The sequence below is a fragment of the Panicum virgatum genome, chromosome 9N (genome assembly GCF_016808335.1).
Source record: "Panicum virgatum strain AP13 chromosome 9N, P.virgatum_v5, whole genome shotgun sequence".
NCBI classification, from domain to species: domain Eukaryota; kingdom Viridiplantae; phylum Streptophyta; class Magnoliopsida; order Poales; family Poaceae; genus Panicum; species Panicum virgatum.
In genome coordinates this window covers 36,704,504-36,732,003 of record NC_053153.1, presented here as the reverse complement: position 1 = coordinate 36,732,003, position 27,500 = coordinate 36,704,504, and the positions used below count along the sequence as shown (strand labels likewise).

General features: G+C 44.3%; 1 protein-coding gene and 1 pseudogene across 5 annotated transcripts; both read right to left on the bottom strand.

Annotated features, from left to right (window-relative positions):
• Positions 1 to 325: 325 nt before the first annotated feature.
• On the bottom strand, positions 326 to 9,521 carry LOC120688002 (annotated as a pseudogene). The gene is made up of 8 exons (XR_005680939.1): positions 9,230 to 9,521; positions 9,019 to 9,131; positions 8,812 to 8,861; positions 8,402 to 8,635; positions 1,620 to 1,769; positions 1,005 to 1,100; positions 890 to 910; positions 326 to 814 (listed from the first exon to the last, which is right to left on the bottom strand). The product of XR_005680939.1 is annotated as an uncharacterized LOC120688002 (transcript).
• On the bottom strand, positions 3,806 to 8,395 carry LOC120688003. 4 transcript variants are annotated; one of them, XM_039970125.1, is made up of 4 exons: positions 4,800 to 8,395; positions 4,648 to 4,713; positions 4,204 to 4,496; positions 3,806 to 4,122 (listed from the first exon to the last, which is right to left on the bottom strand). In XM_039970125.1, the coding sequence occupies exon 1, from the start codon at positions 5,820 to 5,822 to the stop codon at positions 4,869 to 4,871; it is 954 nt and encodes a 317-aa protein (XP_039826059.1). In that variant the 5' UTR covers positions 5,823 to 8,395; the 3' UTR covers positions 3,806 to 4,122; positions 4,204 to 4,496; positions 4,648 to 4,713; positions 4,800 to 4,868. The 4 variants fall into 4 exon arrangements, with proteins under 4 accessions (XP_039826059.1, XP_039826060.1, XP_039826058.1 ...); XM_039970124.1 differs by lacking the exon at positions 3,806 to 4,122 and having other exon boundaries at positions 4,124 to 4,496; positions 4,800 to 7,282; positions 7,375 to 8,395; XM_039970126.1 differs by lacking the exon at positions 4,204 to 4,496.
• Positions 9,522 to 27,500: the final 17,979 nt, after the last annotated feature.

Here is a 27,500-nt window from a genome sequence, read left to right as displayed (position 1 = left end):
TTTTTTTCTGTTTGTTACTAAGCAAGCTTGATTTAATTTGCGATTGCAAAAATGCAGGGCATATTTAGGACTGAGGACACAGGACAAGGACCAATTCTAACAAAGAACTGGAGGGTGTTGAGAATTAAATGCGGAAACAACATATTATTGTTTTGGGTAGTACAGATGTAGGTTAACTAGTTGAGCTGAAAAAAGATGTAGGACGTAAATTTTAATCAAGTGTAACTGAATGGTTTTGTAAATTTTGCCACTAGTGATTCCTACTGCTAACTTCCATTGCACGATGTTATTAAGGCCTATGTTCCAACCTTTTGAGCATCAGGTATAACCCAAATCAGCTGATGAACAATTCAGAATTACTTGATAAAAGGAATTCTCAGCCATACATCATGAGTTTTTCCATTGGCACTTATATTCGATTTTATGATGTTTCCTTGAAACATCGGATCAGCACGATCTTGCTATCAGACTTTCAGAAGTTAATGTTCGTCTGTACTTCGATCTGTTGTTTGCTGCATGCACGGATATGTAGATTACTCAATTCTTTGAAAGTATACAATTAACCCTGTTAAGCATACAACATATCCGTGCCTTACTCAATTCTTTGAAAGTGGACTTAAATGGTTTGCAGGTGACTTCAATCCAATCAGTAAGGCACGGTTGCAGTGACTGTTCTGTGCCTGGGGTCAGTCAGGATAGAACAAACGTTGACAAAGCCAACTTGTCCAATCGTCTCCTCCAAATCCAGCATGTAGTACTCGTCCAGAAATGGCTCGGTGCTCTTCATCAGAGTGAACAACACTGGGGATAGTTCCTGAAATTGCAGAGCCATTATGAGTCATTCCCTCCGATGTAAAAGGTTTGGTTGGAATATTGTGGTGAGGCATACCTGAAGTACTTTGGATTTTGGCTGCAAAGGATTTAGAAGAGGTTGCATGTTAGACAATTTTTTAACAAGTTTGCTCACATAAAATTTAGCATAAGTGAAATGAAAGATATTTTACCGAATTGTCGGTTAAGGCGATGGTTCCTCCTGGGCGAAGGACCCGGAATGCTTCCTTCACCAATCCTGTTATTGCTCGTGCTGGGCACTCATGGCACTGCAGGTTTTTAAGATGTCGCGTTACTGCATTGGTCATGAATTATATTCCATGCACTTATCCTCTAAAAAGTGCTCTTGAGTGTTGTGCTGAAGAAAGTTTAGCTCAACTTAATTACTCCCTCGAATTATTTAATTGGTCCAATATGTCTCTAGTAATTAAGATTTGACATTTTTTCTCTGCACATAATTTTGTAGGGTAAGATAGGATATCATCCTAACTTACATTAAAAAACATCTTAAGATCTTTCCATGATTATCTTAATAAGTTAGAAGACTATAATAACTAAATTATCTCTAGAAAGTGCTTTTTTTTACAAACATATCATGTCCTTTGTTGCCTTATAATATTTGAACATAACTTACGCAAAGATACAAAAGAGATGTCATTGCTGGGGTAGCGAATTGACCATTTCCCTCTAAATGTTGAGATTGTAGCAAATTAATTAATTTTATGGTAACCATTATTATAAATTTGATAGCCATGTAAAGAATATTTTAAATCTAATAAAAAATTTACCACATATGCAAAGGAGACAAGGTCGAAGGAATCTGACGGCAATCCAGTTGCTTCACCATTGGCGTGAACCCAACGAATAGGATTCTGTCGTGATAGTTTTTCTTCCTTCTGTGCAGCCACTGCGAGGAAGTATGGTGACAGGTCGAGTCCCTACATCATTCAGGGTTTCAAAAGGGTTTTTTACAACCGTGCCCTCAGTTGAGGCAGGGAGCTCAGTTTTACCCATAGATTCCCACGTTCCTCAGTTTTACCCCTTTGGCGAGCACGGAACCTAGCCTCTGCCCTTACGGAGGGATTCCGTCCATCTGTCCAGTGACTGACCGGTGGGTCCACTGCTGCTAGCTGCTTACATGTCGGTCCCACCTGTAAGAACCCATGCGGCCCACCTTACTAGATTGCCCCACCTGTCATGCCCCTCCCCCCTCCTCATTCCCCACCAGACCCAAATCGAATCGAACCGCCGCCGCCGCCCCGTAGCACTCCCGGCGTCGCCGCTCACCTCCGGCAACACCCGCGTTGTCGTCGCCTAGATCCTCTCTTGCCAGCACTGCCTGTCGCGTTGTACTTTCGTCGTCTTCCCCATTTTGTTCCCCCGCAGGTGCCCTTCTTCCCCATCGCCGGAACCCTAGCATCTGCAATGGCCGCTCGCTGCCCTTCCGAATCCAGCATTCCCACAGACTCGACAGTTCCCTTTACGTTCCCTGGGTGGACCCCGACGCTCGCCGCTACCGCTCGTGGGCTCAACCCAGCGTCGCCCCTCCCTGGGCGCGCACCACTGGCCGCCACGGTCGTCCCTGGTGCGCGCACCCGACAATACGTCTCTCCCACACCCACGGCCACCGCGCGCCCCCTGCAGGCTGGTGCGCGCACCCCGCCGGAGGCCACACGCACCACTCCTGATGTCGTGCCCACTCGTGGAAGAAGGTTGTCCTGGAAGGAAGAAGCTCGTTTGTGAATGAAGGTCCCAGTAAGTACCAAGGTCATTCTTGCTCTCTATTCTTTATACCCTTGTTTGTAGGTTGTGGATAAAACAATTTCTGAATCTTGTTTGGGAAATGAATAATCATGTTTTGGTCCTGTGGCGCCGCCTGAAGCTAGTTTTCTGAGTAATCAGCATAGATAATTGTTTGGGAAATGAATAATCATATTTTGGTAATTGATGAGCATAGATTGTTCAGTAATTTTGCAGTGAAACTTAATCTTTGATGTATCTTTGTTGCAGCACATAAGGTACGAAGAGGTGAGAAATTTTCTTGAGTTGGCAATTGATGAGATGAAGCACTCAGCAAAACAGATCAGGGAGGGGACTTATGGCATTGGATCAGGTTTGTTGGATAAAGGCACAGCCGATCATGTGAAACCATACTTGTGTAAGCTTATGGAGACCGCCGAGTCGCTTGAGAAGGTATCAGCTGATTGTTTTGTAGCTTGGGAGGGGGACATGGAGCCACCGGATTTGGAAGAATATTTTGTACTCGGAGGATCACTTCTTTGAAGATGGGCGTTTGCAAATTGACTCTGAATGGTGTGAGGAGCATGGCGTCGACTATGAGGAGATACTTGATCGCCGCATGAATTAATTTGTCTTTGTATGTGTAAGCTTGGTAATGTAGTCACTGGAGAAGCTGTAGGGTATGTTGTGTTTCACTGCCGATGTAGTAGGTTGGCAGTTCCTGGTTGGGTACCCTTCATTCCCTGTGTTCAGTGTGTGCGGTACTTTATTGAAGCTGTAGCCGGTAATGTATTAAGGGTTGTAAGTTTGTGTTTGAACATCTTGTTATTTCTGCATGTTCCAGTTTAATGTCTATTGTGTCTGTTGTCCACATGGAGGCTTGTAAAATTGTGTTTCCTGTATGGTTCTGGATCCTGAATGTCCAGATGCAGTCTGGCAAACGAAATAGCCATTTAGGCATGCTTTTTCTGTCAAAAGAAATGGTCAGTTCGGCCAACCGTCGCCTAGACCTGTACATGGTTGGGTTTCAACCCGGCCAACCCATGGAACCAACCCGTAACTAAACACCACTAGTAGGATGCCCGTGCATTGCTACGTTTTTTCTTTGTTCGTATACCAACATTGAACATACACTTGAGTAAAGATCAGGTCTCCGCAGCTTGTACCAGAAACTTGAGTGAGAGAAGATAATGCAATCAGCAATCTTGCTATAGTTTCAGTAAAGCTTGGATCATAATTGTACCAGAAATTGCATTCACGGTGCATGTAATTAGGAATCACAATGTGTATAGCTATACACAGACATGTTGAAATAGAAATCCTCAACTGCAGAGCTACAATTATGGGAAGAGGTATGTACCATTTCAATCAATCAGCATTTATCCTTTACAATTCCTATCCCTGCCTCAACTGAGGGCACGGTTGTAAATTTTTTTTAATACAACAATGCATCTATTTGACATCCTTGGAATGTAGAAGATGTCTTTCTGCCCTGGCTTCATCCTTGAAATGTATTCGTCAAGAGAGGTGAGTTTGCCATCAGACTTGGTACTGAAACAAAAAAATAAATACAAGATCAGCTTTCTTTTGCCTACTACACATAATTAAACTCTTAATGAATGGAAACAACACTGAAGGATGAAGCTTTCAAATCTAAGAAGCTTGGCAAGGTGGTTCCTGTTAGTTGCATCTTCGATGATGCCCAGCTTGATCGATTTTCCAAACTCATTCTAAACCCAGGCATACTGGCCCTTCTACTTCCAGAACTTGGCATACTGGCCATTCTTCCAGAACTGCAGGAAGGGAGGGACTTGGCATACAGGCCCTTCTTCCAGAACTTGGCATACTGGTTCTTCCTCCTTTCCCTTCCAAACTTGGCATATAGAATAAGCTAGTTAACTGTTATGTTGTGGTTCAGTGCTCGCCTAGATGAAATACAGCATATCAGAACTAATTATTTACGGCAAATTGTTCATACTTGAAACAGCTGAAAGGCAACAAAAGAAAATGCATGTTTTGACAAATTCAATCCCCTAATTGAGATTTGACAACTTAGGGAAAACACAAATTTTTTACCTAGACTGCTCCTGTATATCAATGGAGGTGCTTCCCACCTCACTTACTTTCTTATTTTTCTTCTCCCTACAAAATAAATATTGTAATTTGACAAAAACAGGGAAAAAGTAAATATTGTAATTTGACAAAAATAAGGAAAAACAGACATTTACCTAGCCACACATGTAACACTAGAGGGCACAGTTTGGGGCTCTGCTTCACTTTCAGCTGGGGGCTCTGCTTCACAGTCCTGAACCTCCACATCTCTTGCATCTAGCCTTCCTTGGACCAAGTCCACTCCTCCCCTTAGCACTTGACCTTATTCTAGTCTTCTTTGGCCTTCCTGGTGCTCTTCCCTGAAGTGGAGCGTGTAGAACGAAACCTGGATTGATGACCTCCCATTGTTGTTTTCCCTCCATGGAAGGCACATTTTCAACATATGTGGCATTAAACTTGGCAACTGAGTAATACTCATGCACGTACTGATCAATTTCTGCAGCTGGACCACGAAGAGAAGTAATGAAAAATAAGGCATGGATGCAGGGTAGCCCAGTAATCTGCCATTGCCTGCAACTACATGTCCTCTTTTCTAAGTCCACGGGATACCTCCATTCTCTGTTCTCCTTGTCAATTGCTGTCACATCAGCCTCATAAGGCTTTCGCTTAATCAGTGTCATTTTCAAAGATCTAGTTTTAGCATGCAAGGGCTTCATCATAGCTGGAATGATTTTGTGACCAACAAATTTTTCAGCTGCAATTTTTTGACGCAAGGAAAACTTGGCCATCAGCATTTGCCTGATCTTATCCAACATATCCACCAAATTTAACCCCTTGACTTTCCTAATCCATGCATTGAACGACTCTGCAAGGTTATTATTGACATAGTCAACCTTGCAGATTTCATTGAATTTGCTTCTAGCCCAAATCTTGGGGTGATCCTTCTCTAGGAAGTCCTCCACTTCTTGCTTTGTGAACATTTGCCTTAGGTGGTACATATGCTTCTTTGAGCTATATGTCAAAGATGATGGCCATAGGTTGTCATCATACAGTTTTCCTTTAAACAGTTTCCCAAAATTAGCAACAAGGTGCCGCATACATTCTCTATGCTCCACTCCAGGGAACACCTGATCAATTGCAATTTCTAGGCCTTTGCAAGCATCTGTGTGTATGACCAACCCATTTGGAAACCCTATCATATGCCGCAAGTTCTGGAGAAACCATTTCCAACTCTCAGTTGATTCTGCCTCCAACACTCCATAAGCTACCAGAAATAGCCAGTTATGTGCATCAATAGCAGTAGCAGCGACTAACCGACCTCTAAACCTCCCATTCAAAGCGGTTGCGTCCACTGCCAAGTACGGCCTACAACCGTAAAAAAATCCCTTCTAGCATGCCTTGAAGCAAACAAACACCCTCCTAAAGCACTCCTTTTCCATAGTCTTTCCTTTCACCTTGTATTGCACCGTGTGCCTATCTATTTCTACAACACTTGCTGGACATGCCTTCTCTACCTCTGCTTTGAATGTGTACACCAACTTGAAACTATCCTTCCACGGACCATTAATTCGGTCAAGAGCCATTTCCTTACCATAGAACACCCTCATGTAAGGCACCTGAATACCATATGTCTCATAGATTTTCCTTACCAATGCAGCTGTACCAATGCAAGGGTTCTCCCTAACCCAATTCAGCATTACATCGGCGCACCATCTGCTCTTAGCTACCTTAACTGAGGCTTTTCTCTCAGCACTTGGACATGTATGAGGAAACGAGTTCACTTTAACCTGAATAATTGTGCTATTCCTCATAGGGAGGCATGCATCCTCCATCTACACCTATTGTATGCACAGTGCACTGTCAATCTACCTGGCTCACTCTTGTCAATCACAAAATCAAATTCACCCCGAATACAATAAGTAGCAAGTGCAATCCTACAATCATCCATTGATGGGAATGTGCTGCCTTCATCTAGAGATGGATTATCTTTGTCATAATGAATCACTGGTAGGTCTTCATCACCTACAAGCTCACCCAAACCCATTTCATTGTTCTCCTCCTTCTCTTCATCATCAGTTTCTTGAAATTGAGCAATTAATTCATCACAACCTTCTATGTTGGTCCTATCAACTAGATCTGCATAAAGCCTCTCATCATTGTCACAAGAAACAAACTGATCAGGTAAGCTTTCTTCTACTATAACATCCTGCACAGTACTACCAGAAGCTTGAGACCTCACATGCTCACTTGTAGTACTGCTAGGCTGACTTTTATTGCAAGAAGCTTGGGATTGCACTGATGTATTGGCAGTGATAGGATGGTTAGGATTACATTGTGCTCTTGTTCTGATAACAACTTCATTCTGCAAAAATATTGACCTATCCTCCATGTTCTTCACAAACATAAGAGTTAACTCTGCATCGGAACTAACTTGGACAAACTTATTCTCAACCTTAACATAGTATTGGATTTCTACGTCATCATCACTACCCCAAGCATACTCATCACAAAAAGCCTTGCATAATTGCTCAAATGTCCAATAGCTATATCTAACAATTTTAAAATCAAAGCCACCAAGATAATACTTTTTACCATTCTGTCCAAATCTGCTTGTTTCCCTTCTGACATTCAGCTCAAACGAATCCATCCTATGTAATTCCTACAAAAATTACAAACTATTTGAATGTAGCAAGATGCATGGCAGCAAGAGCATGATAAAAATGATGCATGACAGCAAGCACAAGGAATCACCTGCTTCGGACAACTGGAACGGGGGGGACCAATATCGGCAGACGGCTGGATTGAGGACCGCACAGACTGGGGAGCGTCACAAGCTCAAAGCTGGCGTCGGCGCTTGCTGGACGCGTGGTGGTTGCCGGCGGCACGAGGACGGCGACGAAGAGGTAGCGGTGACGGCTTCCTCTATGGGCTCCTCCTTGCTCTCGGCCACAGCCTTCTTGGCCGTCGGTTGGGAGGAGGTTCTCGACCTGGCGTCGAAGCTCTCACAACTTAGGATTACGATGGCGTCTCCTAGGGCAGCCTCGTCGCCGCTATGGCTCCGGACCAACCCGCTTTCGATGCAGGCGTGAGGTCGATGCAGGCGGCTGGGAGGCGAGGCGAGGCGTGGGAGGCGATGCAAGTGGCGCGAGGTACATGCGGGCGAAGCGGGAGGAGGTGAGGGGCGGGCGCAGGGGACGGCTGCGGCGGCAGGGAGGCGTCGAGCGGAGGCGAGCGGCGAGATTCGATCTGAGCGGAGGCGAGCTTGACCGGCGGGGCCAGCTTAGCGGAGGCGTGGAAGACGCCATAGATGGGACCCACATGTAAGCGGCTAGCAGCAGTGGACCCACCGGTTAGTCACGGGACAGAGGGACGGAATCCCTCCGTAAGGGCAGAGGCTAGGTTCCGTGCTCGCCAAAGGGGTAAAACTGAGGAACGTGGGAATCTATGGGTAAAACTGAGCTCCCTGCCTCAACTGAGGGCACGGTTGTAAAAAACCCTTCTTCAAAATTAGCATGACAATGTAAAACATGTGTCCAATGGATTTGCAGGAAGACTGCAATAATACTAGGTCCTATACTTAACCATGTATTCAGTTTTTTTTGGATAAACATAGTTTGCTTGTGAACGAATGAGCACTTCCTTCCATACAATCCGGATGGAGTTAAAATTAAAATTGTACGAATAAATGGCATCATCCATGCTATATATTGACCTTTTTGATATTAGAATATAGGAGCAAGATATCACAAAAGGAGCTTAAGCAGATATGACCACTTACAACAGCTTGAGCTGAAGGGAACTTCTCAGCCAGGTATCTGGTGCTTACTCCAACAGAGCAGCCAATGTCCAAGATATCATTAATCTCACAGTTCCCCGAGTACTTGAGGTGGTGCTCCTCGATTGCGTTCAACCAGTTTCCTCGAACAATTTGACTTGCTTCTTCGATTGATGTCGCCTCTGGTATGGCCCTCTTGGCAATGGACATTGTCGCAGGTTCAGCTTCTGCTGCAGCCTACCATATCATATTCGTGATCAAACACAAGCGAAAACAGTTTGAGAGTTTTAGAATGACAACAGCAACATTATTTTACAGGAGAATTCAGTTGCAAGTTACAACTTACAAGTCAAAAGATCTATCAAGTAGTAAAGTTGAATAACAAGAAACACAGATAAAAGCTAGTGAAGTACCAGCCATGATAGATTCCCTTCATCATAGGCGTGAAACGGGCTCAGATAATCTGCTTAACAGAAGCAAGGCGCCATCACTTAAGCTACTACAGACAAATCGTTCATTTGGTGAAGACATTATTTACAGGTGCCTTTCTTTCAAACGAATGGTGAAACTAATTGATCAACTAAAAGAAAGAACAAACGGAGAAAAGTAAATGAGCTCACAGTCAGGGTAAACTAAGTTTGGATCTCGTATCCTCTCGAACACCTGGTACACGTCGGACTCCAGCACCTTTTTCGTCATCTCCCTCCACGGGATGTTCGATTTCTCCGCCGTCCTACACAAAATCCACATTGTCGGCCCCCATACCCATTGCCATCAACGACAACAAGTGAAGAACAGGAATGCGTGGGCCGGCACGTTTGCAGATGTTACCTGACGATGACCTCGCGGGAGGCGAGCTTCATGACCGAGTAGAGCGGCTTGAAGGCGATGAGCCCGCCGACGAGCCGCGAGAGCGGCGTCCCGCCAGACCACGCCGGACGCTCCAACGCCCCTTCCTGTGGCACCGCCTGCCCGGTCCGGGTCACCGCGGCGACGATGCTGCGTGGCGCCGGGGACCAGTGGACTTCGGGAGGCTGCCGCTGACGGCGGCGGCGGCACCGGCGCGCGCGAGGATGGCCGCCATGCTTGTTTGGTCGTCGCTTTCGTGGGCAACTGTTTTTGGCTCGTGGTGGCTCTTTGACCTCGCTGGAGGCTGGAGGGGATGGCGTATTGTTCTGCCGCGTGCGATTGGTGCGGGGGATTGTGTCCGTTATCGGGAGAGTGAGCGGCGGCCAGTAGGGTATTGACACGTGGATGATCTGCGGCAGGTCAAAACGTTCCCTCCGCTGGTTTCATTCTGTTTTCTCCCCTAATCTTATTGGATATTTCATCAAACTATCATAGACGCACGTACAACAAGCACACGTACTTAATTTAGAAAACTAATTAGATTTAATTATTGAATTAAGTATTAATTAAAATGATATATAAAATAAATTTAAAAAACATGTATCATGATAAACATCACTGCCATCTCCTCACATAGGTTACCAATCTATTTTTAGGAAATATATTAAATATATCTTTTAGTTATATAACTAAAGATGCGCCCCGTAATAAAAGTTATAGATCCCATCATAAGAATGCTAACAAATTTTAGTTGGTAATTTTATGATTTTCTATGATTTTTAATCGATTTTATAAGTTTGCATATTTGAAAAACAAGACTGAAAAAAGGTATTATAGATGGGTCCTTTTTGCAACCGGACTCTAGAACTATTTTGCAATTTCTAATATGGTCCCTAGGTGTGGCTGCAGCGGTCGAGATTGAAATTCCAGCGAGGGCAGGGCTTGCTGGTGGCGGGGAAGTGGTGGGGTAACGCGAGGGGATCACCTAGGGATGATTTGGTGCAGGAACCAGGGCTGGAGGTGGTCGCGATGGAGCTGTCGATGGAGCAACAGCTCACTTGACGAGGAAACGCAGCAAGACAGTGCTCCGGCGAGATGCTTTGGGCCTGGAGGGATGCGGGTTGAGGCAGGATTGGGGCTGTGGTGGCGTGGAGGTGGAGACTTCGTGTGGGGTGGTCGCTCGCGGCAATGGAGGTCATCGAGGAAGCTCTGGCACGAGCAGGAAGAATCCAATCGGGGTGGTGGCATGCTCGCAATCAACTGGGAGGGGGGTTGGAGGACGTGCAGCAGTGTCATGCGGCGCGATGGTGGAGCGGTGGGAAAGGACAAGGAACCGCGACCGCGGGTGGGGTTGACTAGCTCAGCGCACGAACGGGTATGCGTGGGTGGGTAAGCTATTGTCAGGTGCGGAAAATAATTAATTTTTCATAAAAACATCTCCTAACATACTTTTTCTATGAGTCTGCACCCCCCCTCCCTTGATCTGACAGATGGATCCAGCGTGACACTGCTTATAGTGTAGATAAACTTATAGAAAATAGTATGGCTTATTTTATTTCCAAAAGAGTTTCAAAATATTAAAACCTATAATCACAAACCATATATTTGGTCATTTGGTTTCGAAAATATCAGTCAGATGTTTCTCAATCTAGTTTTCACTCGGTTTTTAATGGCTGTGATTGTTCTAAGATCCATGCTAGACAGAACAAAATGATAATGCTTGGGTCATCAGGAAGAAAACTTTGTGGAGATAGGCCCCAAAGCCGTTGCAGTTCCGCCGTCCCCGATACGTGGGCGTATCAGATATGTTATGCAGCTTGAATGTGGAAAACAATAAGCCTTCGATTGCAACTTGTAAGGCCCCACGACTATGCATGTCATCAAGACTTCTTTGAGATTACTCCAAAGTTTCCTGGCACAAAGTTCGCAATCTTATTTTCAGCCAGCCTTCTTCTGATGCTGTGGTGCTAATTGTTGACGCAAAATCGTGAACGGACCGAATCTTTGTAGGGTTATGCAGATCCGTCAGATTGGTTCAGCAACCCGATCAGACTGGATTTCTTGGGTTTGGCTCAAACTGGTCGTTCATAGGGGATAAAACCACACTTACATGGTGGAGGATGGCTAGATTTACGAGAAAACTAGCAAAAACTGTAAGGCCGTTGATGCTCATGCCCGGGAGGGACCGTATTAGGCCGTAGGCATGGCGGAACGTGCCCTAGGTTGACTAGCAAGTTTAGGACGCCATCAATAGTCATGGAGATCACAGATAAACTGTAAGGGAGTGTTGACAGCCAATTCTGGCAAGCTCAGAGGCCGACCGGTCTGTCCAGTTGTAATCCGAGTAGGCTTCATTTTATTTTGTAAATTTTTGTATAAACCGACTTGGAAAGGGGTATGACTTCCCTGGCCTATAAATATAAAGGCTAAGGCCGATTGAGGTATTCCCAGTCGAATCAAATCAATTTACATCTACTATTTGTTCCTCTCAAACCCTAGCTTTTCCAAACCCTAATTCTGTTCTTCTTGCATCTCGATGGCATTTGAAGGCATTCTGAGTGGCCTGCCGATCTCAGAGCAACCCTAGCTGCGCAAGCTCCGACAGGGTCCCTCCCGAGCTCAGGTTTTTAGGATCGTCGCAGTTCTCTGCACCAGACCGATCGGCGCAACCGGTTAGACCAGTTCGCCCAGGGCATCGCTGGTGTTGATTGTTTTGATGATCGTTCGTGCGTTCTAGCGCATTCGAGTGTGTTGGTACGATTCTGTGTCAACATACTTTTTGACGACTCCGCTGGGGACAGATTAATTTGGTTTAAAAACCGATCTAATGTAGTCCTCAAAGAAGATGGGTTCTTAAGAGATCAACAAGGAAAACATCATCACGACTACGCTGGAGGAGCTCACCAAAGAGGAGCGCAAGGCCTATCTTCTTGTGGAGGAGCACGTCAAGGCTCAATTCCTGAAGGGCTTCAAGAAGGATCGTGGTGGCCTTGTCAAGAGGGTGGAGGAGTTCGTATTGCCTTCTCTCAAGCTTATCAAAGATAAGATTGAAGAGATCCCCAATGTAAGCCTCTCTCCCTCTGATATGTTTGATAAAATGTCATCCATGATGGATCAAAAGATTGTTGCTACACAAGCTGCTGTGGGTGACATTTTAATTAAGATGAGTAGTGATATTGATGCGCTTAAGGGCAAAAAACATATAGCAGATCCTAACTCATCAAATCTGAGTTCGGCTACCCTTGAGTTCACACCTGAACCATTGTATGGTATGCCGCCAAACTCGTTCCCAAGGCAATCCCCACCACCGTCGATCGTGTACACAGCACCGGTCGGACCGGTCCGACCGGTCAGACCGATTATGCAACCGGTCAGACCGGTAACTCAGGAACGATGCCATCACCGACGCCCCTCGAGACGATTCCAAGTTTGGCTGCCCATGGCCGAACCAATGAATTGTCGATATACACACCACCTCGCACTACTGCTGTGGCAGGTGGATCACGAGGATCTGGACCTAACCAAGGACCGATCCCAACTTCTTCACAGACGATGACACATGGAAATCCTAATGCACATTGTCAGTTTTCTGAGTTTTATACCAGCCAGCACTATTTGGCCGATCTCCTTAAGTTCAAAGAAGATCTGGCAAATGCGATTAAGAGTAAGCTTGGGGATGATATGGGTACTACGCGTTTATATCAAAAACCTTATCCCGCAGAGTTTGATTTTGTTTCTTTTCCTGCTGGTTGGCGTATTCCTGAGTTCACTAAAATTAATGGTGATGATTCTCATACAACTTGGGAACATGTGAGTCAGTATATCTTGCAGTTGGGGGAAGCCAGTTTCAATGATTCTTTGCGCGTGTGTTTGTTTTTTTTTATCTTTGACTGGAATGGCTTTCTCTTGGTTTTCTTCGCTTGCTCCGAACTCTATTCGCAATTGGAGTCAATTGGAGCATAAGTTTCATGATCACTTCTATAGCGGGGAAACCGAAGCGAAATTGTTGGATTTGACATCGATTAAGCAAGGTCGTGATGAGCCTGCTTCCGATTATATCAAGAGATTTGAAGAAATTAAGAATTGGTGTTTTAGTTTAACAATTTCTAAAAAAGATTTGGCATTTAATGGTTTATGTTCTTATTTGAAAGAAAAACTCAAGGGCTTTGAATATCATACGGTGAATTTCTTGCAAGTCAAAGTCATGAGTTTGGAGTTTAAGCTTAAAAATGCCAAAGACAATTTCAAGCCTCATCGGTCCAATACTCATATTCTTGATCATGATTTGGATAGTTCAGACGATGAAAATAAAAAACTGTACGGGCTGAATTTGTTTGGCCATCAAAGGCCAAACCCGGTTCAGTTCCATCTCTCAAGCCGATTCAGAAGAATCGGTAAGAGGAGCTGGAATTTACTTTTGATGTCTCTAAGTGTGATCGGATTTTTGATGAATTACTTAAAAATGGTAACATCCAATTGTCACATGCTACACCGTCGCCCGAGGAGCTTAAACAACATGCATATTGTAAGTGGCATAACTCTACATCTCATGCTACTAACGATTGTAATGTTTTCCGTCGACAGGTACAATCGGCTATTAATGAAGGACGATTGGTACTTTCCGAGATGTAAATTGACAAGGCTCCTTTCCCTGTTCATACGCTAGAATTGAACAATCCAAAGGTGCTCATTCTGCCGAAACAAGTCGAAGAAGCAAAGCGGAAGAACATTGTCATTGGTGATCCAAGACCGATGAATCTAAGTGACAAGATTCTGGCCAGGGAGGTTGTCAAGGAGAAAACTAATGATGGCAAAGACACTCTGAAGATCACCATCAGAAATTCAAGGCTCGGGGGGCAAGGAAGTTCTCCACCAGAAAATCGGTCTGCTGCCCAGGCACGACCGGTCAGACTGGTGTCTCCGACTGGTCAGACCGGTCTGGCGACCGTCCCCGGACTTTCAAGCCGAAGCATTCAGAAGTGGGTACTTGGAAGATCAACAAGGTGAATGTGCAGGGAAGAGCTTGTTGACGCTTCTTAAAGCGCCAATTTACGTACCGCAAGCGCACGAATCGTGTAGCTTTTCCCTTTGAGTATTCCCCCAAGGTTTATCAATCCACGGAACAAGTGTATTACTATGCTTAACTAAGCACTAATGCTGTTGGTAAAAGATCTATATTGAGTGTTCGAGTGTGAAATAGATCTAATCTAACCAATCTAATCTAATCTAGACTAGTGAGCAATGATAGATGTGTGCACAAGATATGAAGAGCATTTGTCCATAGGGTCTAGGATCACTAGAGATGTAATCGCCACGCAACGAAGAACGGATCTAATCTACCAAAGGTGTGTTCCAAGATCAAAACCTTTCCCTCCCGCATACTGTCACTACACGAGGATAATCGGTAACAAATCAATAAGAACACAATAGTTGATGTAATCTAAGTAAACCATGCAAGAGCAAAGCAAACCCAAAGCCAAGTCGCGAACTATTAAGCATTAAAGCATCATCAACAAGAATCGTGATAGATCAATCTCATAAAGGATTCGGCAATTACAACTCAAGATCTCCTTACGACCCCATGAACAAACGAGGACTTTACCCCATGAAGCTAAGCGAAGCGTAGTCGATCATGGTGACGAAATCACCGGCAAGGGATGGATCCCTTGCTGTCCTCCAACTTGCAGCGGCGCCGAGGGACGATGAGGCCTCCGGTGTCGCCTTTCTCTTGTGTCTAACTCGAATGTATCTCTGGATGCTCTTTCTGCGATGCCTCCCCTTTGACGGCGGCTTCGGGGTATTTATAGGCAGATATAGTCGGCGGTTTTGGTAAAACACAGATTAGGGTTGACGCATACTTCGTGCTGAAGAAAACCAAGATCGATTGGGCTCCGAAAAGGGCTAGGCCGGCCGGCCCAAGGACTCCAGGCCGGCCGGCCTGGGCCCTTTCTGGCCTTTTTCGGTCCCATCTTTCGCGTGTTGAATCTTTCTCTTATTCCTCATCTTAGCCCAGTTGTAACCATGCGTCAAAACATCTCCGAAAATGTCCAATTTCCTGTCAAAATGCAACATGCTCCAAAATCCAGGACAAAATCGAAAACGGTCAAGTTCGGGTGCCAAGTGGCGGGTTAGTACATGAATACCGAAGAATTTACCAAAACAACTCCTAATTGTATAATAAAATGGGTACTTAAGGAGCGCCAACATTCCCCCCATGCTTAGCTTTTGCTCGTCCTCGAGCAAATCAAATCATCAAATCCTTCCAAGGGTTGCTCAAGAGTTCTCGAACTGCAAAATTCAATTATGCAAACAAGTCTAACAATATTTCTTCAAACAAAGGTCAGAGGAGCAGCGAGGATAATCATATCATGGGTGTTTAAAAACTCATCCAATATTACTCCACGACTCTTACCTTTAACCGGCAACTCGAATATCGACAACACTTGCTTTTCTTGCCATCCTTGGAGGTTTTTTTCTTTTTTTTAGAAGCAAAATACCCTGCAACAAAGGTTAGACCAAAAATTCTTGCACAAGTCCTTTCATGTCTCGATATAAGTGGCTATCCTATTATTATTTGCAAACTCTCATCTCCCAAAAGTCCCTCAAGTGTAAAGTGGGGCTATAGGTGAGGCTTAGCAAAGTATATACATATATTGTCAAATTAAGAAAACCTTCTAATGATTGCTTACCTTCCGAGCCAATGATCATGAGAGTTTCTCCATAATGTAAAGGGTTCAAAGGTAAGAAGATTTAGAATGGTGGACATGTGCAAAGGCATACAAAAAGATTGACTTCAAGGCACAAGCATCGTCCTCGTTGTCGGATTGCACATGGTTGGAATTGAGGATATTGTTCTCAAACAACAAGGTGATATCTCTTTGCACTTCTCCAACCACAGAGTCCCTTCATTTATTTTTTTCTTCTTTTCTCATACATTTTTTTCTTTTCTCTTTCTTTTTTTCTCTCCCGAACCTTTTCATAGGACACTTTCTATAAAACATAGATAGGAAAATCTCCAAAGTGTCTCCCTAAATTTTTAGAGCCCGAACCGAGACCAAAGAGGCCTAGGCCGGCCGGCTCAGGAGGTGTAGGCCTGCCGGCCTGGGGCTTTCCCAGGTCGGATTCGGTCCGTTTTTCCAGTACTCCTTCCTTTCTTCATCCCAAAGTTATGTTTTATACAAATCATGCGCAAAAACAGAACGTATCCTCATAATTAGGTTGTGGTCAAGGAAGACGATAATAAACAAGAAAATCTCGGGTTCGGGTTTTGGAATCCGGTAGATCTCATGAGTTGTTCCGATGAGGAATTCTCATTACCGAATATTGACTTGGCTAGCAATTCAGAGATGAAAAATACGGACATGATCATTGCTCGAAATTAAAACTCCCAAGAGAAAGAAATCCTAACTCAACTCAATGCACATCCAATGCTTATGGTGGAACGATATAGCTTTTGGATGATAGGATTTTTACTCTCAACTTGTCAAGAACTTGATCAACCTTATGTTTGCAGGGGTTTTATTATTTTTATGAAATTAAAGTCCTCCAAATCATGCCTTACTCGCAAGCGTAATTAAAACCAAGCGCTAGATCAAAGCTCAAGTGTGGGTATTATTATGAATGAATAATTTACTAAGCTCCACAAATAAGATTTAAATTTCCTGACAACGCTCGTGAACAATTGCTTTAAAGAAAATAAAGTAAAACTGAATGCATAAATAAAATTGCACGATCCAACAAAAACAAAGACTCTTTTTATTTTGTTTTCATGACTCAACACTAATTTAAGACTCACTCTCACACATGCGAAAAATAAAGCACACAACGCTAGACTATGACTCTCACACATGCGAAAAATAAAGCACACACACACACGACGAACTTTCGAGTAAACAAAGACCAAAATTCAATCTACGAGACGTCACACCTTCCCCCCATGCTTAGATTATGCGGCGTCCTCATCGCAATGATATAAAAGATGGGTGTGACGCTCGTCGGTGTTCTCAACGACACCTCGGGCAATTGCATCTTGGACGCTGTGACACCCTAGGTGTCTGCACAATCAAATTGCACTCATTGTATGCATCATGTGCTCATTTTACTTAAAAAGGATCTTTTTGTAATTATAAAAGGTTATATGTGTAATTATGATGTTATGCAAGGTCCTTTCTGCAGATATATTTGAATTGGGTGTGCATTTATAGCTTTTGTGGAGGGTGTTTTTGCAAAATGTGGTGTAATCATTACATGGCAGGGAACTTTTCAAATCAGCCCAAGTTTGAAGTGAAATTTCATTGAAAAAGACAAGTTCCTTTAAATTCAAATTTCTTTCTATGTTTTCAAATTTAGCTCTCTATCCTTTGATCAAATAAATTTTTGCACAACATCAAAGTTGTAGATCTTGAAAAACTGAACAACTTTCATGTTGGGCACTTTTTCATTTGAGCCTTATTTTAAAAGTTATCGCTGTTTTACAGTGGGGTCCCTGGAATTTTTGGAAATAGCGCTTAGGTCCTTTCTTCCACCTCCAGCCTGCCTGCTTGCTCTGTTTCTCCCCGCCGCCGCTGTGCAGGTCGCTGGCACAGTGGAGAGTCTGCCCGGCCACGTTCTGCGTCGTGCTGGCACACACGCGTTGCGCTGCCCCTCCTCCACCGCCCTTGGCTGCGTGCTGGAGCCTCCCCTACAGTGCCACGCCGCCCAGTGCCGCCGCATGGTCGCCACCTCGCCGTCGCCGTGGCCCGGCCAAGGCAGAGGCCGCCATTCTCTCCTCTCGTGCGCACAGGCACTACAAAAACCCCAGCACCCCATTCCGCCTGTTCTTTCGCCTTCTCCTCGCTCCCACGTCCCAGAACGCGCCGCCGCCACCCATAGAACCCCGGCGAGCTTGACGCCGCCGTCGACCCGCTTCAATGCAGCATCCCCGCCCACGCTGAGCACTCCACCAGCTCCGCCTCATCCTCGCGCAGCTAACAAGCTACTTCCCGTCGACCAAATCCTACTGGAACCCCCTCGCCCTCGAGCTCCGCCACCGTAGCCGAGCTCTGTCGCCGCTGCTCGCCGTCGAACCCCCTCCTCCGCACTCCCCCGCCCTCAATTGACCCCGCCAATAGATCCGCCTCGACCCCGCGCAGCTCCTAGGCCACTTCCCCTCGCCCAACCCTCACCAAAGCTACCCCGCCGTCGTTTGCCTCCACCGCAGACCCGCCCTGCTCCGTTGAGCCGCCGCCTCCGAGCTCCTCTCCGCTCCCCAAGACCACCCTGTGGTGTGCCTTGAACCCGTGAAGCTCTCACGCCCCTCCACCCTCGCTGCCGGTGAGCCTAGGCGCCAGAAACGGCCGGTCAAACCCCGTCTCCCCTCTCTGACCCGGCCAAGGACGTCGGTGTTTGAATTTGAAAAACCCCAGGGGGCTATCCGCGTAGTCAGTGACACATTGGAATAGTGCTATAGGGACTTGTTTGTAATAGTTTGCTGTGATCTTTGAAATTCAATATCAATTCGTGCAAAATTCGTAAAATAGAAAATCTAGATGTTTTGGAATCCTCTTGAAGAGATCTATGCAGTAGAACCATAATATGTTAGGCATTAGTTGAAAATTTTTTCTGTAGAATTTGATTTGTGTTACTAGTGCATAAATATTGGTTGATTTTATCTTTTTCTTATCTACTGTTTAAAGCCTGATCTTGCAATGAAATTTTTTGTGGTGATTTACTCATATGTATATAGTGTTGCTATAAAAATTTCGTGCTCAGTTCTCATGTATAGCTATTTATTTGATTTAATCCTTGTTTAATAGACTTTATTTATGGTAAATAGTTTCTTTTTGTAATAAATCATGAAAATATTTCTGCATATTCTTCTTGAGTAGTTTAGCTTGTCCAGGGAGTTTGAACTTCAGTTCATGACAAGAACAGGATATAAAAATAAATCTTGTTAATCTGACGTCTGTTTTGTTTATTTTCTCAGAATTAATTATTTGTAGATAAAATCATGAAAAATTCACAGTAGCTATTTATTTTCTGTGTAGACCTCCTGTTAAATTTTGAGGTTCTGTTTTGTTCTAGTTTGACTTGTATAATTCAAGCTTGTTCTAGGTGTAGTCTGAATGAATAAATTGTTGTGATTAAATGGTTACATGTCTTGGCATGATTTTTACAGGTTAGCTTAATCTGATTATGTTCTATTTAGGGTATTTTTTGCTAAATTTATTTCTGGTTGTACTTTGAGTTGTTTATTTATTAGAAGACCATGACTTATTTGTTATAGAAAATCACCCCCCACTTGTTTAATGAAGTTAGTAAACTTCATTTGTGCTGTTCATCATGATGCCTCGTGTAGTTAGATTTATTATTTAACTACTCTATAAACGATTGCCCATGTGTGTTTATAATGTTGTTCTTGCATTACATATAGATACACTACTTTGTCGGACGGGACATACGCGCTGATCCCGGAGTCTGACGGAGGTGATCCAGAAGTCCAGGTGAACGCCGCTGAACTAACTGAAGCCCCGAACCAAAGTTTGGAAGAGCCTAGAGCTGAAATAGTTAGCGACTACCGAGAAGGCAAGCCCCAGACATAACCTATATTTCAAATTATTACCATTTACTGTTATTACTTGCTTATGCTTTTACAGTTCTTATGATTTGAATTGAAACCCTAGATGCATGATCCTAGGAACCTATGTACTGAAAACTAGACTTGAGTTCGACTACTTGCTAAGCTTATAGGACCGGTAAAAGTCGAGTGATTGCCTGTCACTCGCGAGCTTTATAGGAATTGCTTGTTTACTTTCTGTTATCAATATAAGGATGACGGACGGGGGCGTGTTTGATATCATGACCTATGGTGAGACCCCGTCTGTATTGATGAACTTGCTAAGGTCGTGGTGTGTGGTAGCGGTGGTTAAGTTTTTGAAAGTACTAGCCACATGCCGTAAATATGGTACGCGGCAAGCCTAGTAGCCGATTGGACCGGGGAGTGGATATACCTGATACTCGCTCTTAGGGATAGGTTTTATTTTTATGTTGCGCAACACTGCGACTTCAAGGGACAAGGGTGGACCTCGTAGAAGGGTGGACCTTGGAGCCCTGTAGTCGGGGAGAGTGTTCCTATCCACAAGACGGAAAGAAAGGTCAACGGTTGTTTGGGAACGACCCGACGGTGTTCCAGACGTGTGTGTTAGGTTTGCCTGGCCAGGTTGAATTTCGATTCAGAATCATCCGCCTCTCACGATGATATGAGACTGCTTGATCTCTTTGCCACACAGAGTAATAAGAGCAACATTACTATGATTAATCTTGATGTTTACTTAAAGTTCTACCATGATTGTTTAGTAGTTGCTTACATAGAATGGTTAATCAACTAGAATCTGGAAAGCTAAAAGTTGAAAGTAAGGACCTACTCTTTATTGCTTTTCAGCAAAAAGGAAACCAGAGCCTCACAAACCCTGCATAGTCTAGCTACAGTGGGTTTGGTATACCCATTGACGGTTAAGTCTTGCTGAGTATTAGAATACACAGCCTTGCTGTTGAACTTTCTTTCAGGTATGAGTTTTGAGGATCAGATCGCTAGCTTGACCTACCCTTGCTCGTTGCCTCCTGGCTGGTTCGTAGAGTGGGATACGTCTGCGACCGGCAATGACTATGATGAGTGATACCATGCTTGGGCTAGCCTGGTATCCTTTTTGCGATGTGTTGTAGCCGTCGTGTTTTATCTTCTGCTGTCTAAACTCTGAACTTATTTTATGGCTTGTATAACTGCTTTACTAAGGATGGTCTTGTAATAATGTTTTAGAACTGGTATGTAATAACTTTTATGCCTGTGATGTAAAAATTGTGGTTGTAATATCTCTGGACTCGCCTTCGTGCGGGGTATGCTTGTTCGATCCGAAAACCGGTGGTTGTATCGGGACGTTACCCGACAGACCAAGGATTGTTCCGTTTGAAGTGCGTTAGAGCTAGTGTTGCCTTTATGGCGATGGCCTGCGCACTTGAGCCGGGATAGTTCAGGTGGTTCTGCCACAGACGCCCTCCTCCTTGCTTTTGTAGATCTCCGACCATCCCGAATAACTTCCTTATGTTGCAGACAAGGAAGTTGTAGTCTCTCTCAACCAAGCTCTCGATGTCGTCCATCCTTCGATCCATTGCCACGATTCCATCGTGGCACCTATCAATGGTGGCATGGAGGTCCGCGATTTCATTGCAGCACGTGACACAGCACCCGAAGTGATGGCCGCCGCGGTTGGGGCTATCATCTTCGGGCTCGTCGTCGTCCTTCTTCTTCTTGCCGCTATCACCTCCAGAGGGGTCGTCTTCTTCCCTTCTCTCCTCTTCGGGCCACCCCAGCCAATCATCATCGTAGTCACGACCAGTGGCACCCCATGAACTGGGGCTCATGATGCTCTCCCAATCGCTGTCTCCAACATAGTCCTTCGGCTCTGGGATGTGCTCGACGTAGTTCTTTCTTTTAACTCCAAGGAGGCGCGAGGAACGCCTAGGCGCGGGTGGCTTTTTGTCTTGTCGCTTCTCGCCTTCGTTTTCGTCGCTGCTGATGATGATGACCACCCTTTGGGCTTTAGCTAGCTTCTCGTTGCACCATTGAAGGCCCTTCCCTCCGAACGCTCATCCTTGCTTGAGTATTGAATTTCTTCGGAGGGGTCTTCGCTTCACATCGCTTTGCTTCAACGAGGAGGGGCGTCGCACCGGTTGCCAAGTTGGGGCTAGGTGTCTTTGGCGTGGGGGTGTCGGGCGTCAAGCCCCTCTCCTCGATCTCCATTGCTGCAATTATGGCTCTTGCGCTTGCTGGAACGGCCATTGTCGACGTCTCTCACGAGGTGGTGGTGTAGATTGAAAAGTATGAGAGAATAGATCTAACCCGCGCCTCTATTTATATTCCGAAAAGACTTGGACGAGAAGTCCAAAATATCTTTGGTTTTGGCATGCGAAATCTATAAGGCACAGGTTTGAAATTTCCTTATCTCGCACCTACCAAAAATTGAGACCAATTCGCACACGAGAAGGCTTAGGCCGGCCGGCTGGCCCAGGGGGTTTTTCAGCCCCCTGGACTCCAACTTTTTCCGAGGTGCACAACAATAAATTAGAAGCCTATGTTTTACTCAAAGTTTGTCTATAATAGAAATAGAACTATGAAAATAAAATCTAAAAAAAAGAATATTTACAAACTTACCTTGCTTAACGTCGTTTGGCTTGACGTTCCGGTTCCTCATCCATGGTGTATATGTTGATGTAATGAAGGGGCACGACGTCGGGCTCCAAGAATACCTTTAGTTGTTGTCCGTTCACCATATATTGGTCGCCTTTCGCATCCATGATTGTCACCGCTCCCGTGGGTGAAACTGAGTGTACGACGTATGGTCCATCCCATTTGCTTTGTAATTTTCCTTTGCCAAAGAATTTGAATCTTGAATTGTAGAGTAGGACCTTGTCTCCTTCTTTGAATTCCTTGTTTTGTAATCGTTTGTCGTACCACCTCTTCATCCTTTCTTTGTAAATTGATGCACTATTGTACGCTTTCAATCTCAACTCCTCCAATTCACTTATTTGGATTCTCCTTTTAATTCCAGCGGCTTTCGCATCAAAGTTCATCTCCTTCATCGCCCAATACGTCTTATGTTCTATCTCAACCGGCAAGTGGCATGTTTTTCCATAAACAAATTGATAAGGAGTCATACCAATCGGGGTTTTGTGTGCCGTACGATATGCCCATAGTGCATCATCTAGTCTCTTCGACCAATCTTTTCCTCCTTTTACCATGGTCTTCTTTAAAATATCCTTCAATTGCTTGTTCGAAGTTTCCGCTTGTCCGTTTGTTTGGGGGTGATAAGCCATGGACACTCTATGTTCAATTCCCAATTTCTTCAAGCATTTACCAAAGTCTTTGCCCGTGAAGTGTGTTCCTCCGTCGCTTATCAAGATTCTCGGGACGCCATATCGAGGGAAGATTACCGATTTAATCATGTGCGTGGACTCCTCCGTTGATGCCTTCCGACATGGCATAGCTTCAACCCACATTGAAACATAGTCCACCATCACCAATATATGCTCAAATCCATGTGAGTTCACAAATGGTCCCATGAAATCAATTCCCCAGACATCAAATAGATCTATTTGCATGTTGTAGTTTAACGGCATGGCATTCCTTTGCGAGATATTCCCCGTCCTTTGGCATTCCGGACAAGTCGAAACAAATCTTTTCGCGTCTTCATGCATCTCGGGCCAATAGAATCCACTAGCCCATACCTTAGCTTGAGTTCTAAAGTGTCCATAATGTCCTCCATATCCAGACGAGTGACACTTCCTTAGAACTTCTTCACGTTCCTCCCTTGGTATGCATCTTCTTAGGACTCCATCTTCTCCATATCTATATAAGTATGGTGGATCCCAATAGTATTTTCTTTTTTCCGCGATCACTCTTTTCTTTGCATTCTTGTCCAAGTGATCCAAGGGCATCCCTTTTATTGCCCTTATTATTTCATTCATCCAACTATCTTTGTCGAGAATTCTATATAGGTGATCATCTCTCATTTGATCCTCGATAGGTTCTTTTCCATCATCTCCATGGTTCATCCTTGATAGGTGATCAGCCACAACATTTTGCTGCCCCTTTCTTGTCCCTTATCTCCACATCGAATTCTTGTAGCAATAGGATCCATCGAATCAAGCGTGGTTTAGCATCTTTCTTGGATAAGAGATACTTGATTGCCGCATGGTCGGTATAAACTATCACCTTTGAATTTACTATGTATGATCTGAATTTTTCGAAGGTGAATACCACGGCTAGCAATTCTTTCTCCATTATTGTATAATTAAATTGGGCTTCATTGAGAGTCTTGCTTGCGTAGTAGATAGCATTTACCTTCCCTTTTTTTCTTTGTCCAAGAACGGCTCCTACGGCGTAGTCGCTCTCATCGCACATGATTTCAAAGGGTAGATTCCAATCTGGAGGTTGCATGATAGGAGCACTTATGAGGGATTGCTTGAGTGTTCGAAATGCGTGAAGGCAATCACTATCGAAGATGTATTCCACATCTTTTTGGAGAAGTTGTGTCAATGGCCTGGTGATTTTTGAAAAATCCTTTATGAACCTCCTATAGAATCCGGCATGACCGAGGAAGCTCCTCAAAGATTTGATGTCCGTAGGTGGTGGCAATTTCTCCACGGTTTCTATCTTTGCTCTATCCACCTCTATCCCTCTCTCAGGAGATAACATGACCGAGAACAATTCCTTCTTTCAGCATGAAATGACACTTCTCCCAATTAAGCACAAGATCAACCTCTCCACATCTTTTAAGAACTTTCTCCGAATTCCCCAAGCAATTATCAAAGCTAGTACCATGCACCGAGAAATCATCCATGAATACCTCCATAATCTCTTCTATGAAATCTGAAAATATAGCCATCATGCACCTTTGAAAAGAAGCGGGCGCATTGCACAATCCAAAAGGCATCCTCCGATATGCAAAAGTTCCATACGGGCAAGTAAATGTGGTCTTATGTTGATCATCCGGATAAATAGGTTTGGAAGAATCCCGAGTATCCATCAAGGTAAAAAAAGTGTGAATGCTTTGCCAACCTTTCTAGCATCTCGTCGATGAATGGTAGTGGAAAATGATCGTTCCTCGTTGCCTTATTCAATTTTCTATAATCAATGCACATCCTCCATCCCGTGATGGTTCTTTGCGATATCAATTGCTCCTTCTCATTCTTCACAACCATGAGTCCTCCTTTCTTTGGAACGCAATGAACGGGGCTTACCCATTCACTAAGTGGCATGGGGTATATTATTCCGGCATTCAACAATTTGATAACCTCCTTCTTCACCACATCACGCATAGCATGGCTTCAACCTTCTTTGATGTTCTACGACCGGCTTGTATTGCTCCTCGAGTTGTATACGATGTGTGCAAAAAGCGGGGCTAATACCTTTCAAGTCATTAATCGAGTAGCCAATCACCTTTTTGTGCTTCTTTAATAAATTCAGCAACTTCTCCATCTCTTCCGGGCTCAATTCGTCGCTAATAATCACCGGAAAAGTCTTGCCATCTCCCAAAAATTCATATTTCAATCCTTTGGGGAGTGGCTTCATCTCAACATCGGGCGCACCATCCTCTTCTTGATCTAACTCTCCAATGTCTTCAAAATTTTCTTCCTCCAAATTCCCGTGTTGCGGCTTCAACTCTTCCATTGTTTCCACTAGTTCTCCGTCTTGATCATCTTGAGCGTCTCCATTCTCCAAAGCGCGTTGGAGAGGATCCCTGAAAGAATCAATGGAACGAATGCTCTCTACCTCTTCGTTGTCAAGAGGTAGAGGTGAAGCAAAAGACGGTTTTGAATGAAATTCAAATGAGCGCTTCTCTCCATCTAGATCAAAAGTGACAATCCCTTTTCCAACATCTAGAACAACATTTACTAATTTGAGAAAGGGTTTTCCAAGGATTATGCCTTCATGCTCATCATCACTAGCGTTAATCACAAAAAAGTCGGTAGGAATTTTTTTACCCACTATAGCAACATTTAGATTTCTAAACATTCCTAGCGGTTTGATTAATCTACCATCTCCCATGATCAATTTAATGATTGTAGCATCTAAGTTTGGTGTTTCGTTAAAAAGCTCAACATAAACCTTGGAACTCATCACACTAACATGGGCGCCAACGTCACATAAAACATTGCAACATTTTATTCCTTCTATTATGCAATCAACACGAGGTGTGGGTGATGGGTTACCTTCGCCTTGATCGCTTCCAATCGCATATACTTGGGCTATGTGTGCGTAGGGTGGCGATTCCGAGTTCACTCCTAGGGTCCTTTTGATCTCCAGCACTTCGTCTAAGTCAATCTCTTCCTCTTTTTCTTAAAAAAGTTTCCGAATAATATCACCGGCCGATTCCTTGCCAAATGTATATCCCGTGTGATTATCCGGCGGGAAGTCTTCCGCTATCACCTTCGCCATTCCTCGCTGATTTGGATGTGGTCTTGCTTTGTCGAACAATCTTCCGAAGTCAATTGGTATCCAATCCATTTGCTCGAATTCCCTTAGCGATTTGGCGGTGCCCATGGTTCTTCCTTTCTTTTTCGGGTCGTCTTTCGTTGCACTCCGGATCGATGCTTCTTCATCGTGGTTTGTCTCTATGACTTTCCCATGCTTCGGTTGTTCTTCCTTCACTTCCGATGCCTCTTTTCTGAAAATTCCAGCAAGCACCCGCACTTGAGATTCTTCCTCGGAGCTTGCCGAACAATGTTTTTCCCAATCTCTTCGCATGGCCACACCCTTGCTGATTTTTTGTAGGAGTTGGGCGGCTTCCGTGAGTGTTTTCTCCATGAGATCTCCTTCTGCACACATTTGAACAAATTGCATGCACTCGGGGGTTAGGGAAAAATAAAAAGTATGCAAGAGTACTTCACCGGAAAATCCAAGCTTCGGTCCTTGTTCAATCAATCCATTGAATCTATCCCATGCTTGATCTATCCCTTCTTCTTCTCCTTGCACGAAGTTGATCACTTGCTTCCAAATATGTTGAACCTTGCTTAACGGAAAGAACCGCTCGCAAAATTTCTTCATCAAGTCATCCCAATTTCCTTTTATCTCGAAGGATGCAAGTGCAAACCATCTTCTCGCTTCTTCCGTAAGTGAGTATGGGAAAAGATTCCATCTAAACCAAGCTAACGGAACTCTGTCTTGTTGTACCGTGTTGCATAGCATTGTGAACCACTTGATATGTCTATATGGGTTGTCCGTCTCATCTCCTCTAAAGGGGTTTGCCGCTGCCATCTTGATGATTTGAGGCTTGATCTCATACTCGGTGGCTCTCAACACCGAATCTGATTTTTGCATGTCGAAGTCCTCCGATCGCGGGCTTGCATAATCCCTTAATGATTTTCTCCTTCCTCCATGTGTTGAATGAGATGGCCCATCTAGACAATCAAAACAAAAACAAGAAAACAAAAATTTTCTAGGGAAAAGGTTAGGTGTTAGTAACCAACAAAATTAATACAAAGTTAAACGTAGCAAAATCAGCTTGTTCCCCGGCAACGGCGCCAGAAAAGCTTGTTGACTGCTTCTTAAAGCGCCAATTTACGTACCGCAAGCGCACGGATTGTGTAGCTTTTCCCTTAGAGTATTCCCCCAAGGTTTATCAATCCACGGAAACAAGTGTATTACTATGCTTAACTAAGCACTAATGCTGTTGCTAAAAGATCTATATTGAGTGTTCGAGTGTGAAATAGATCTAAT

Coding starts and splice junctions, on each gene's coding strand:
- LOC120688003 (XM_039970125.1), bottom strand. CDS start 5,822: ATGATAGGGTTTCCAAATGGGTTGGTCATACACACAGATGCTTGCAAA.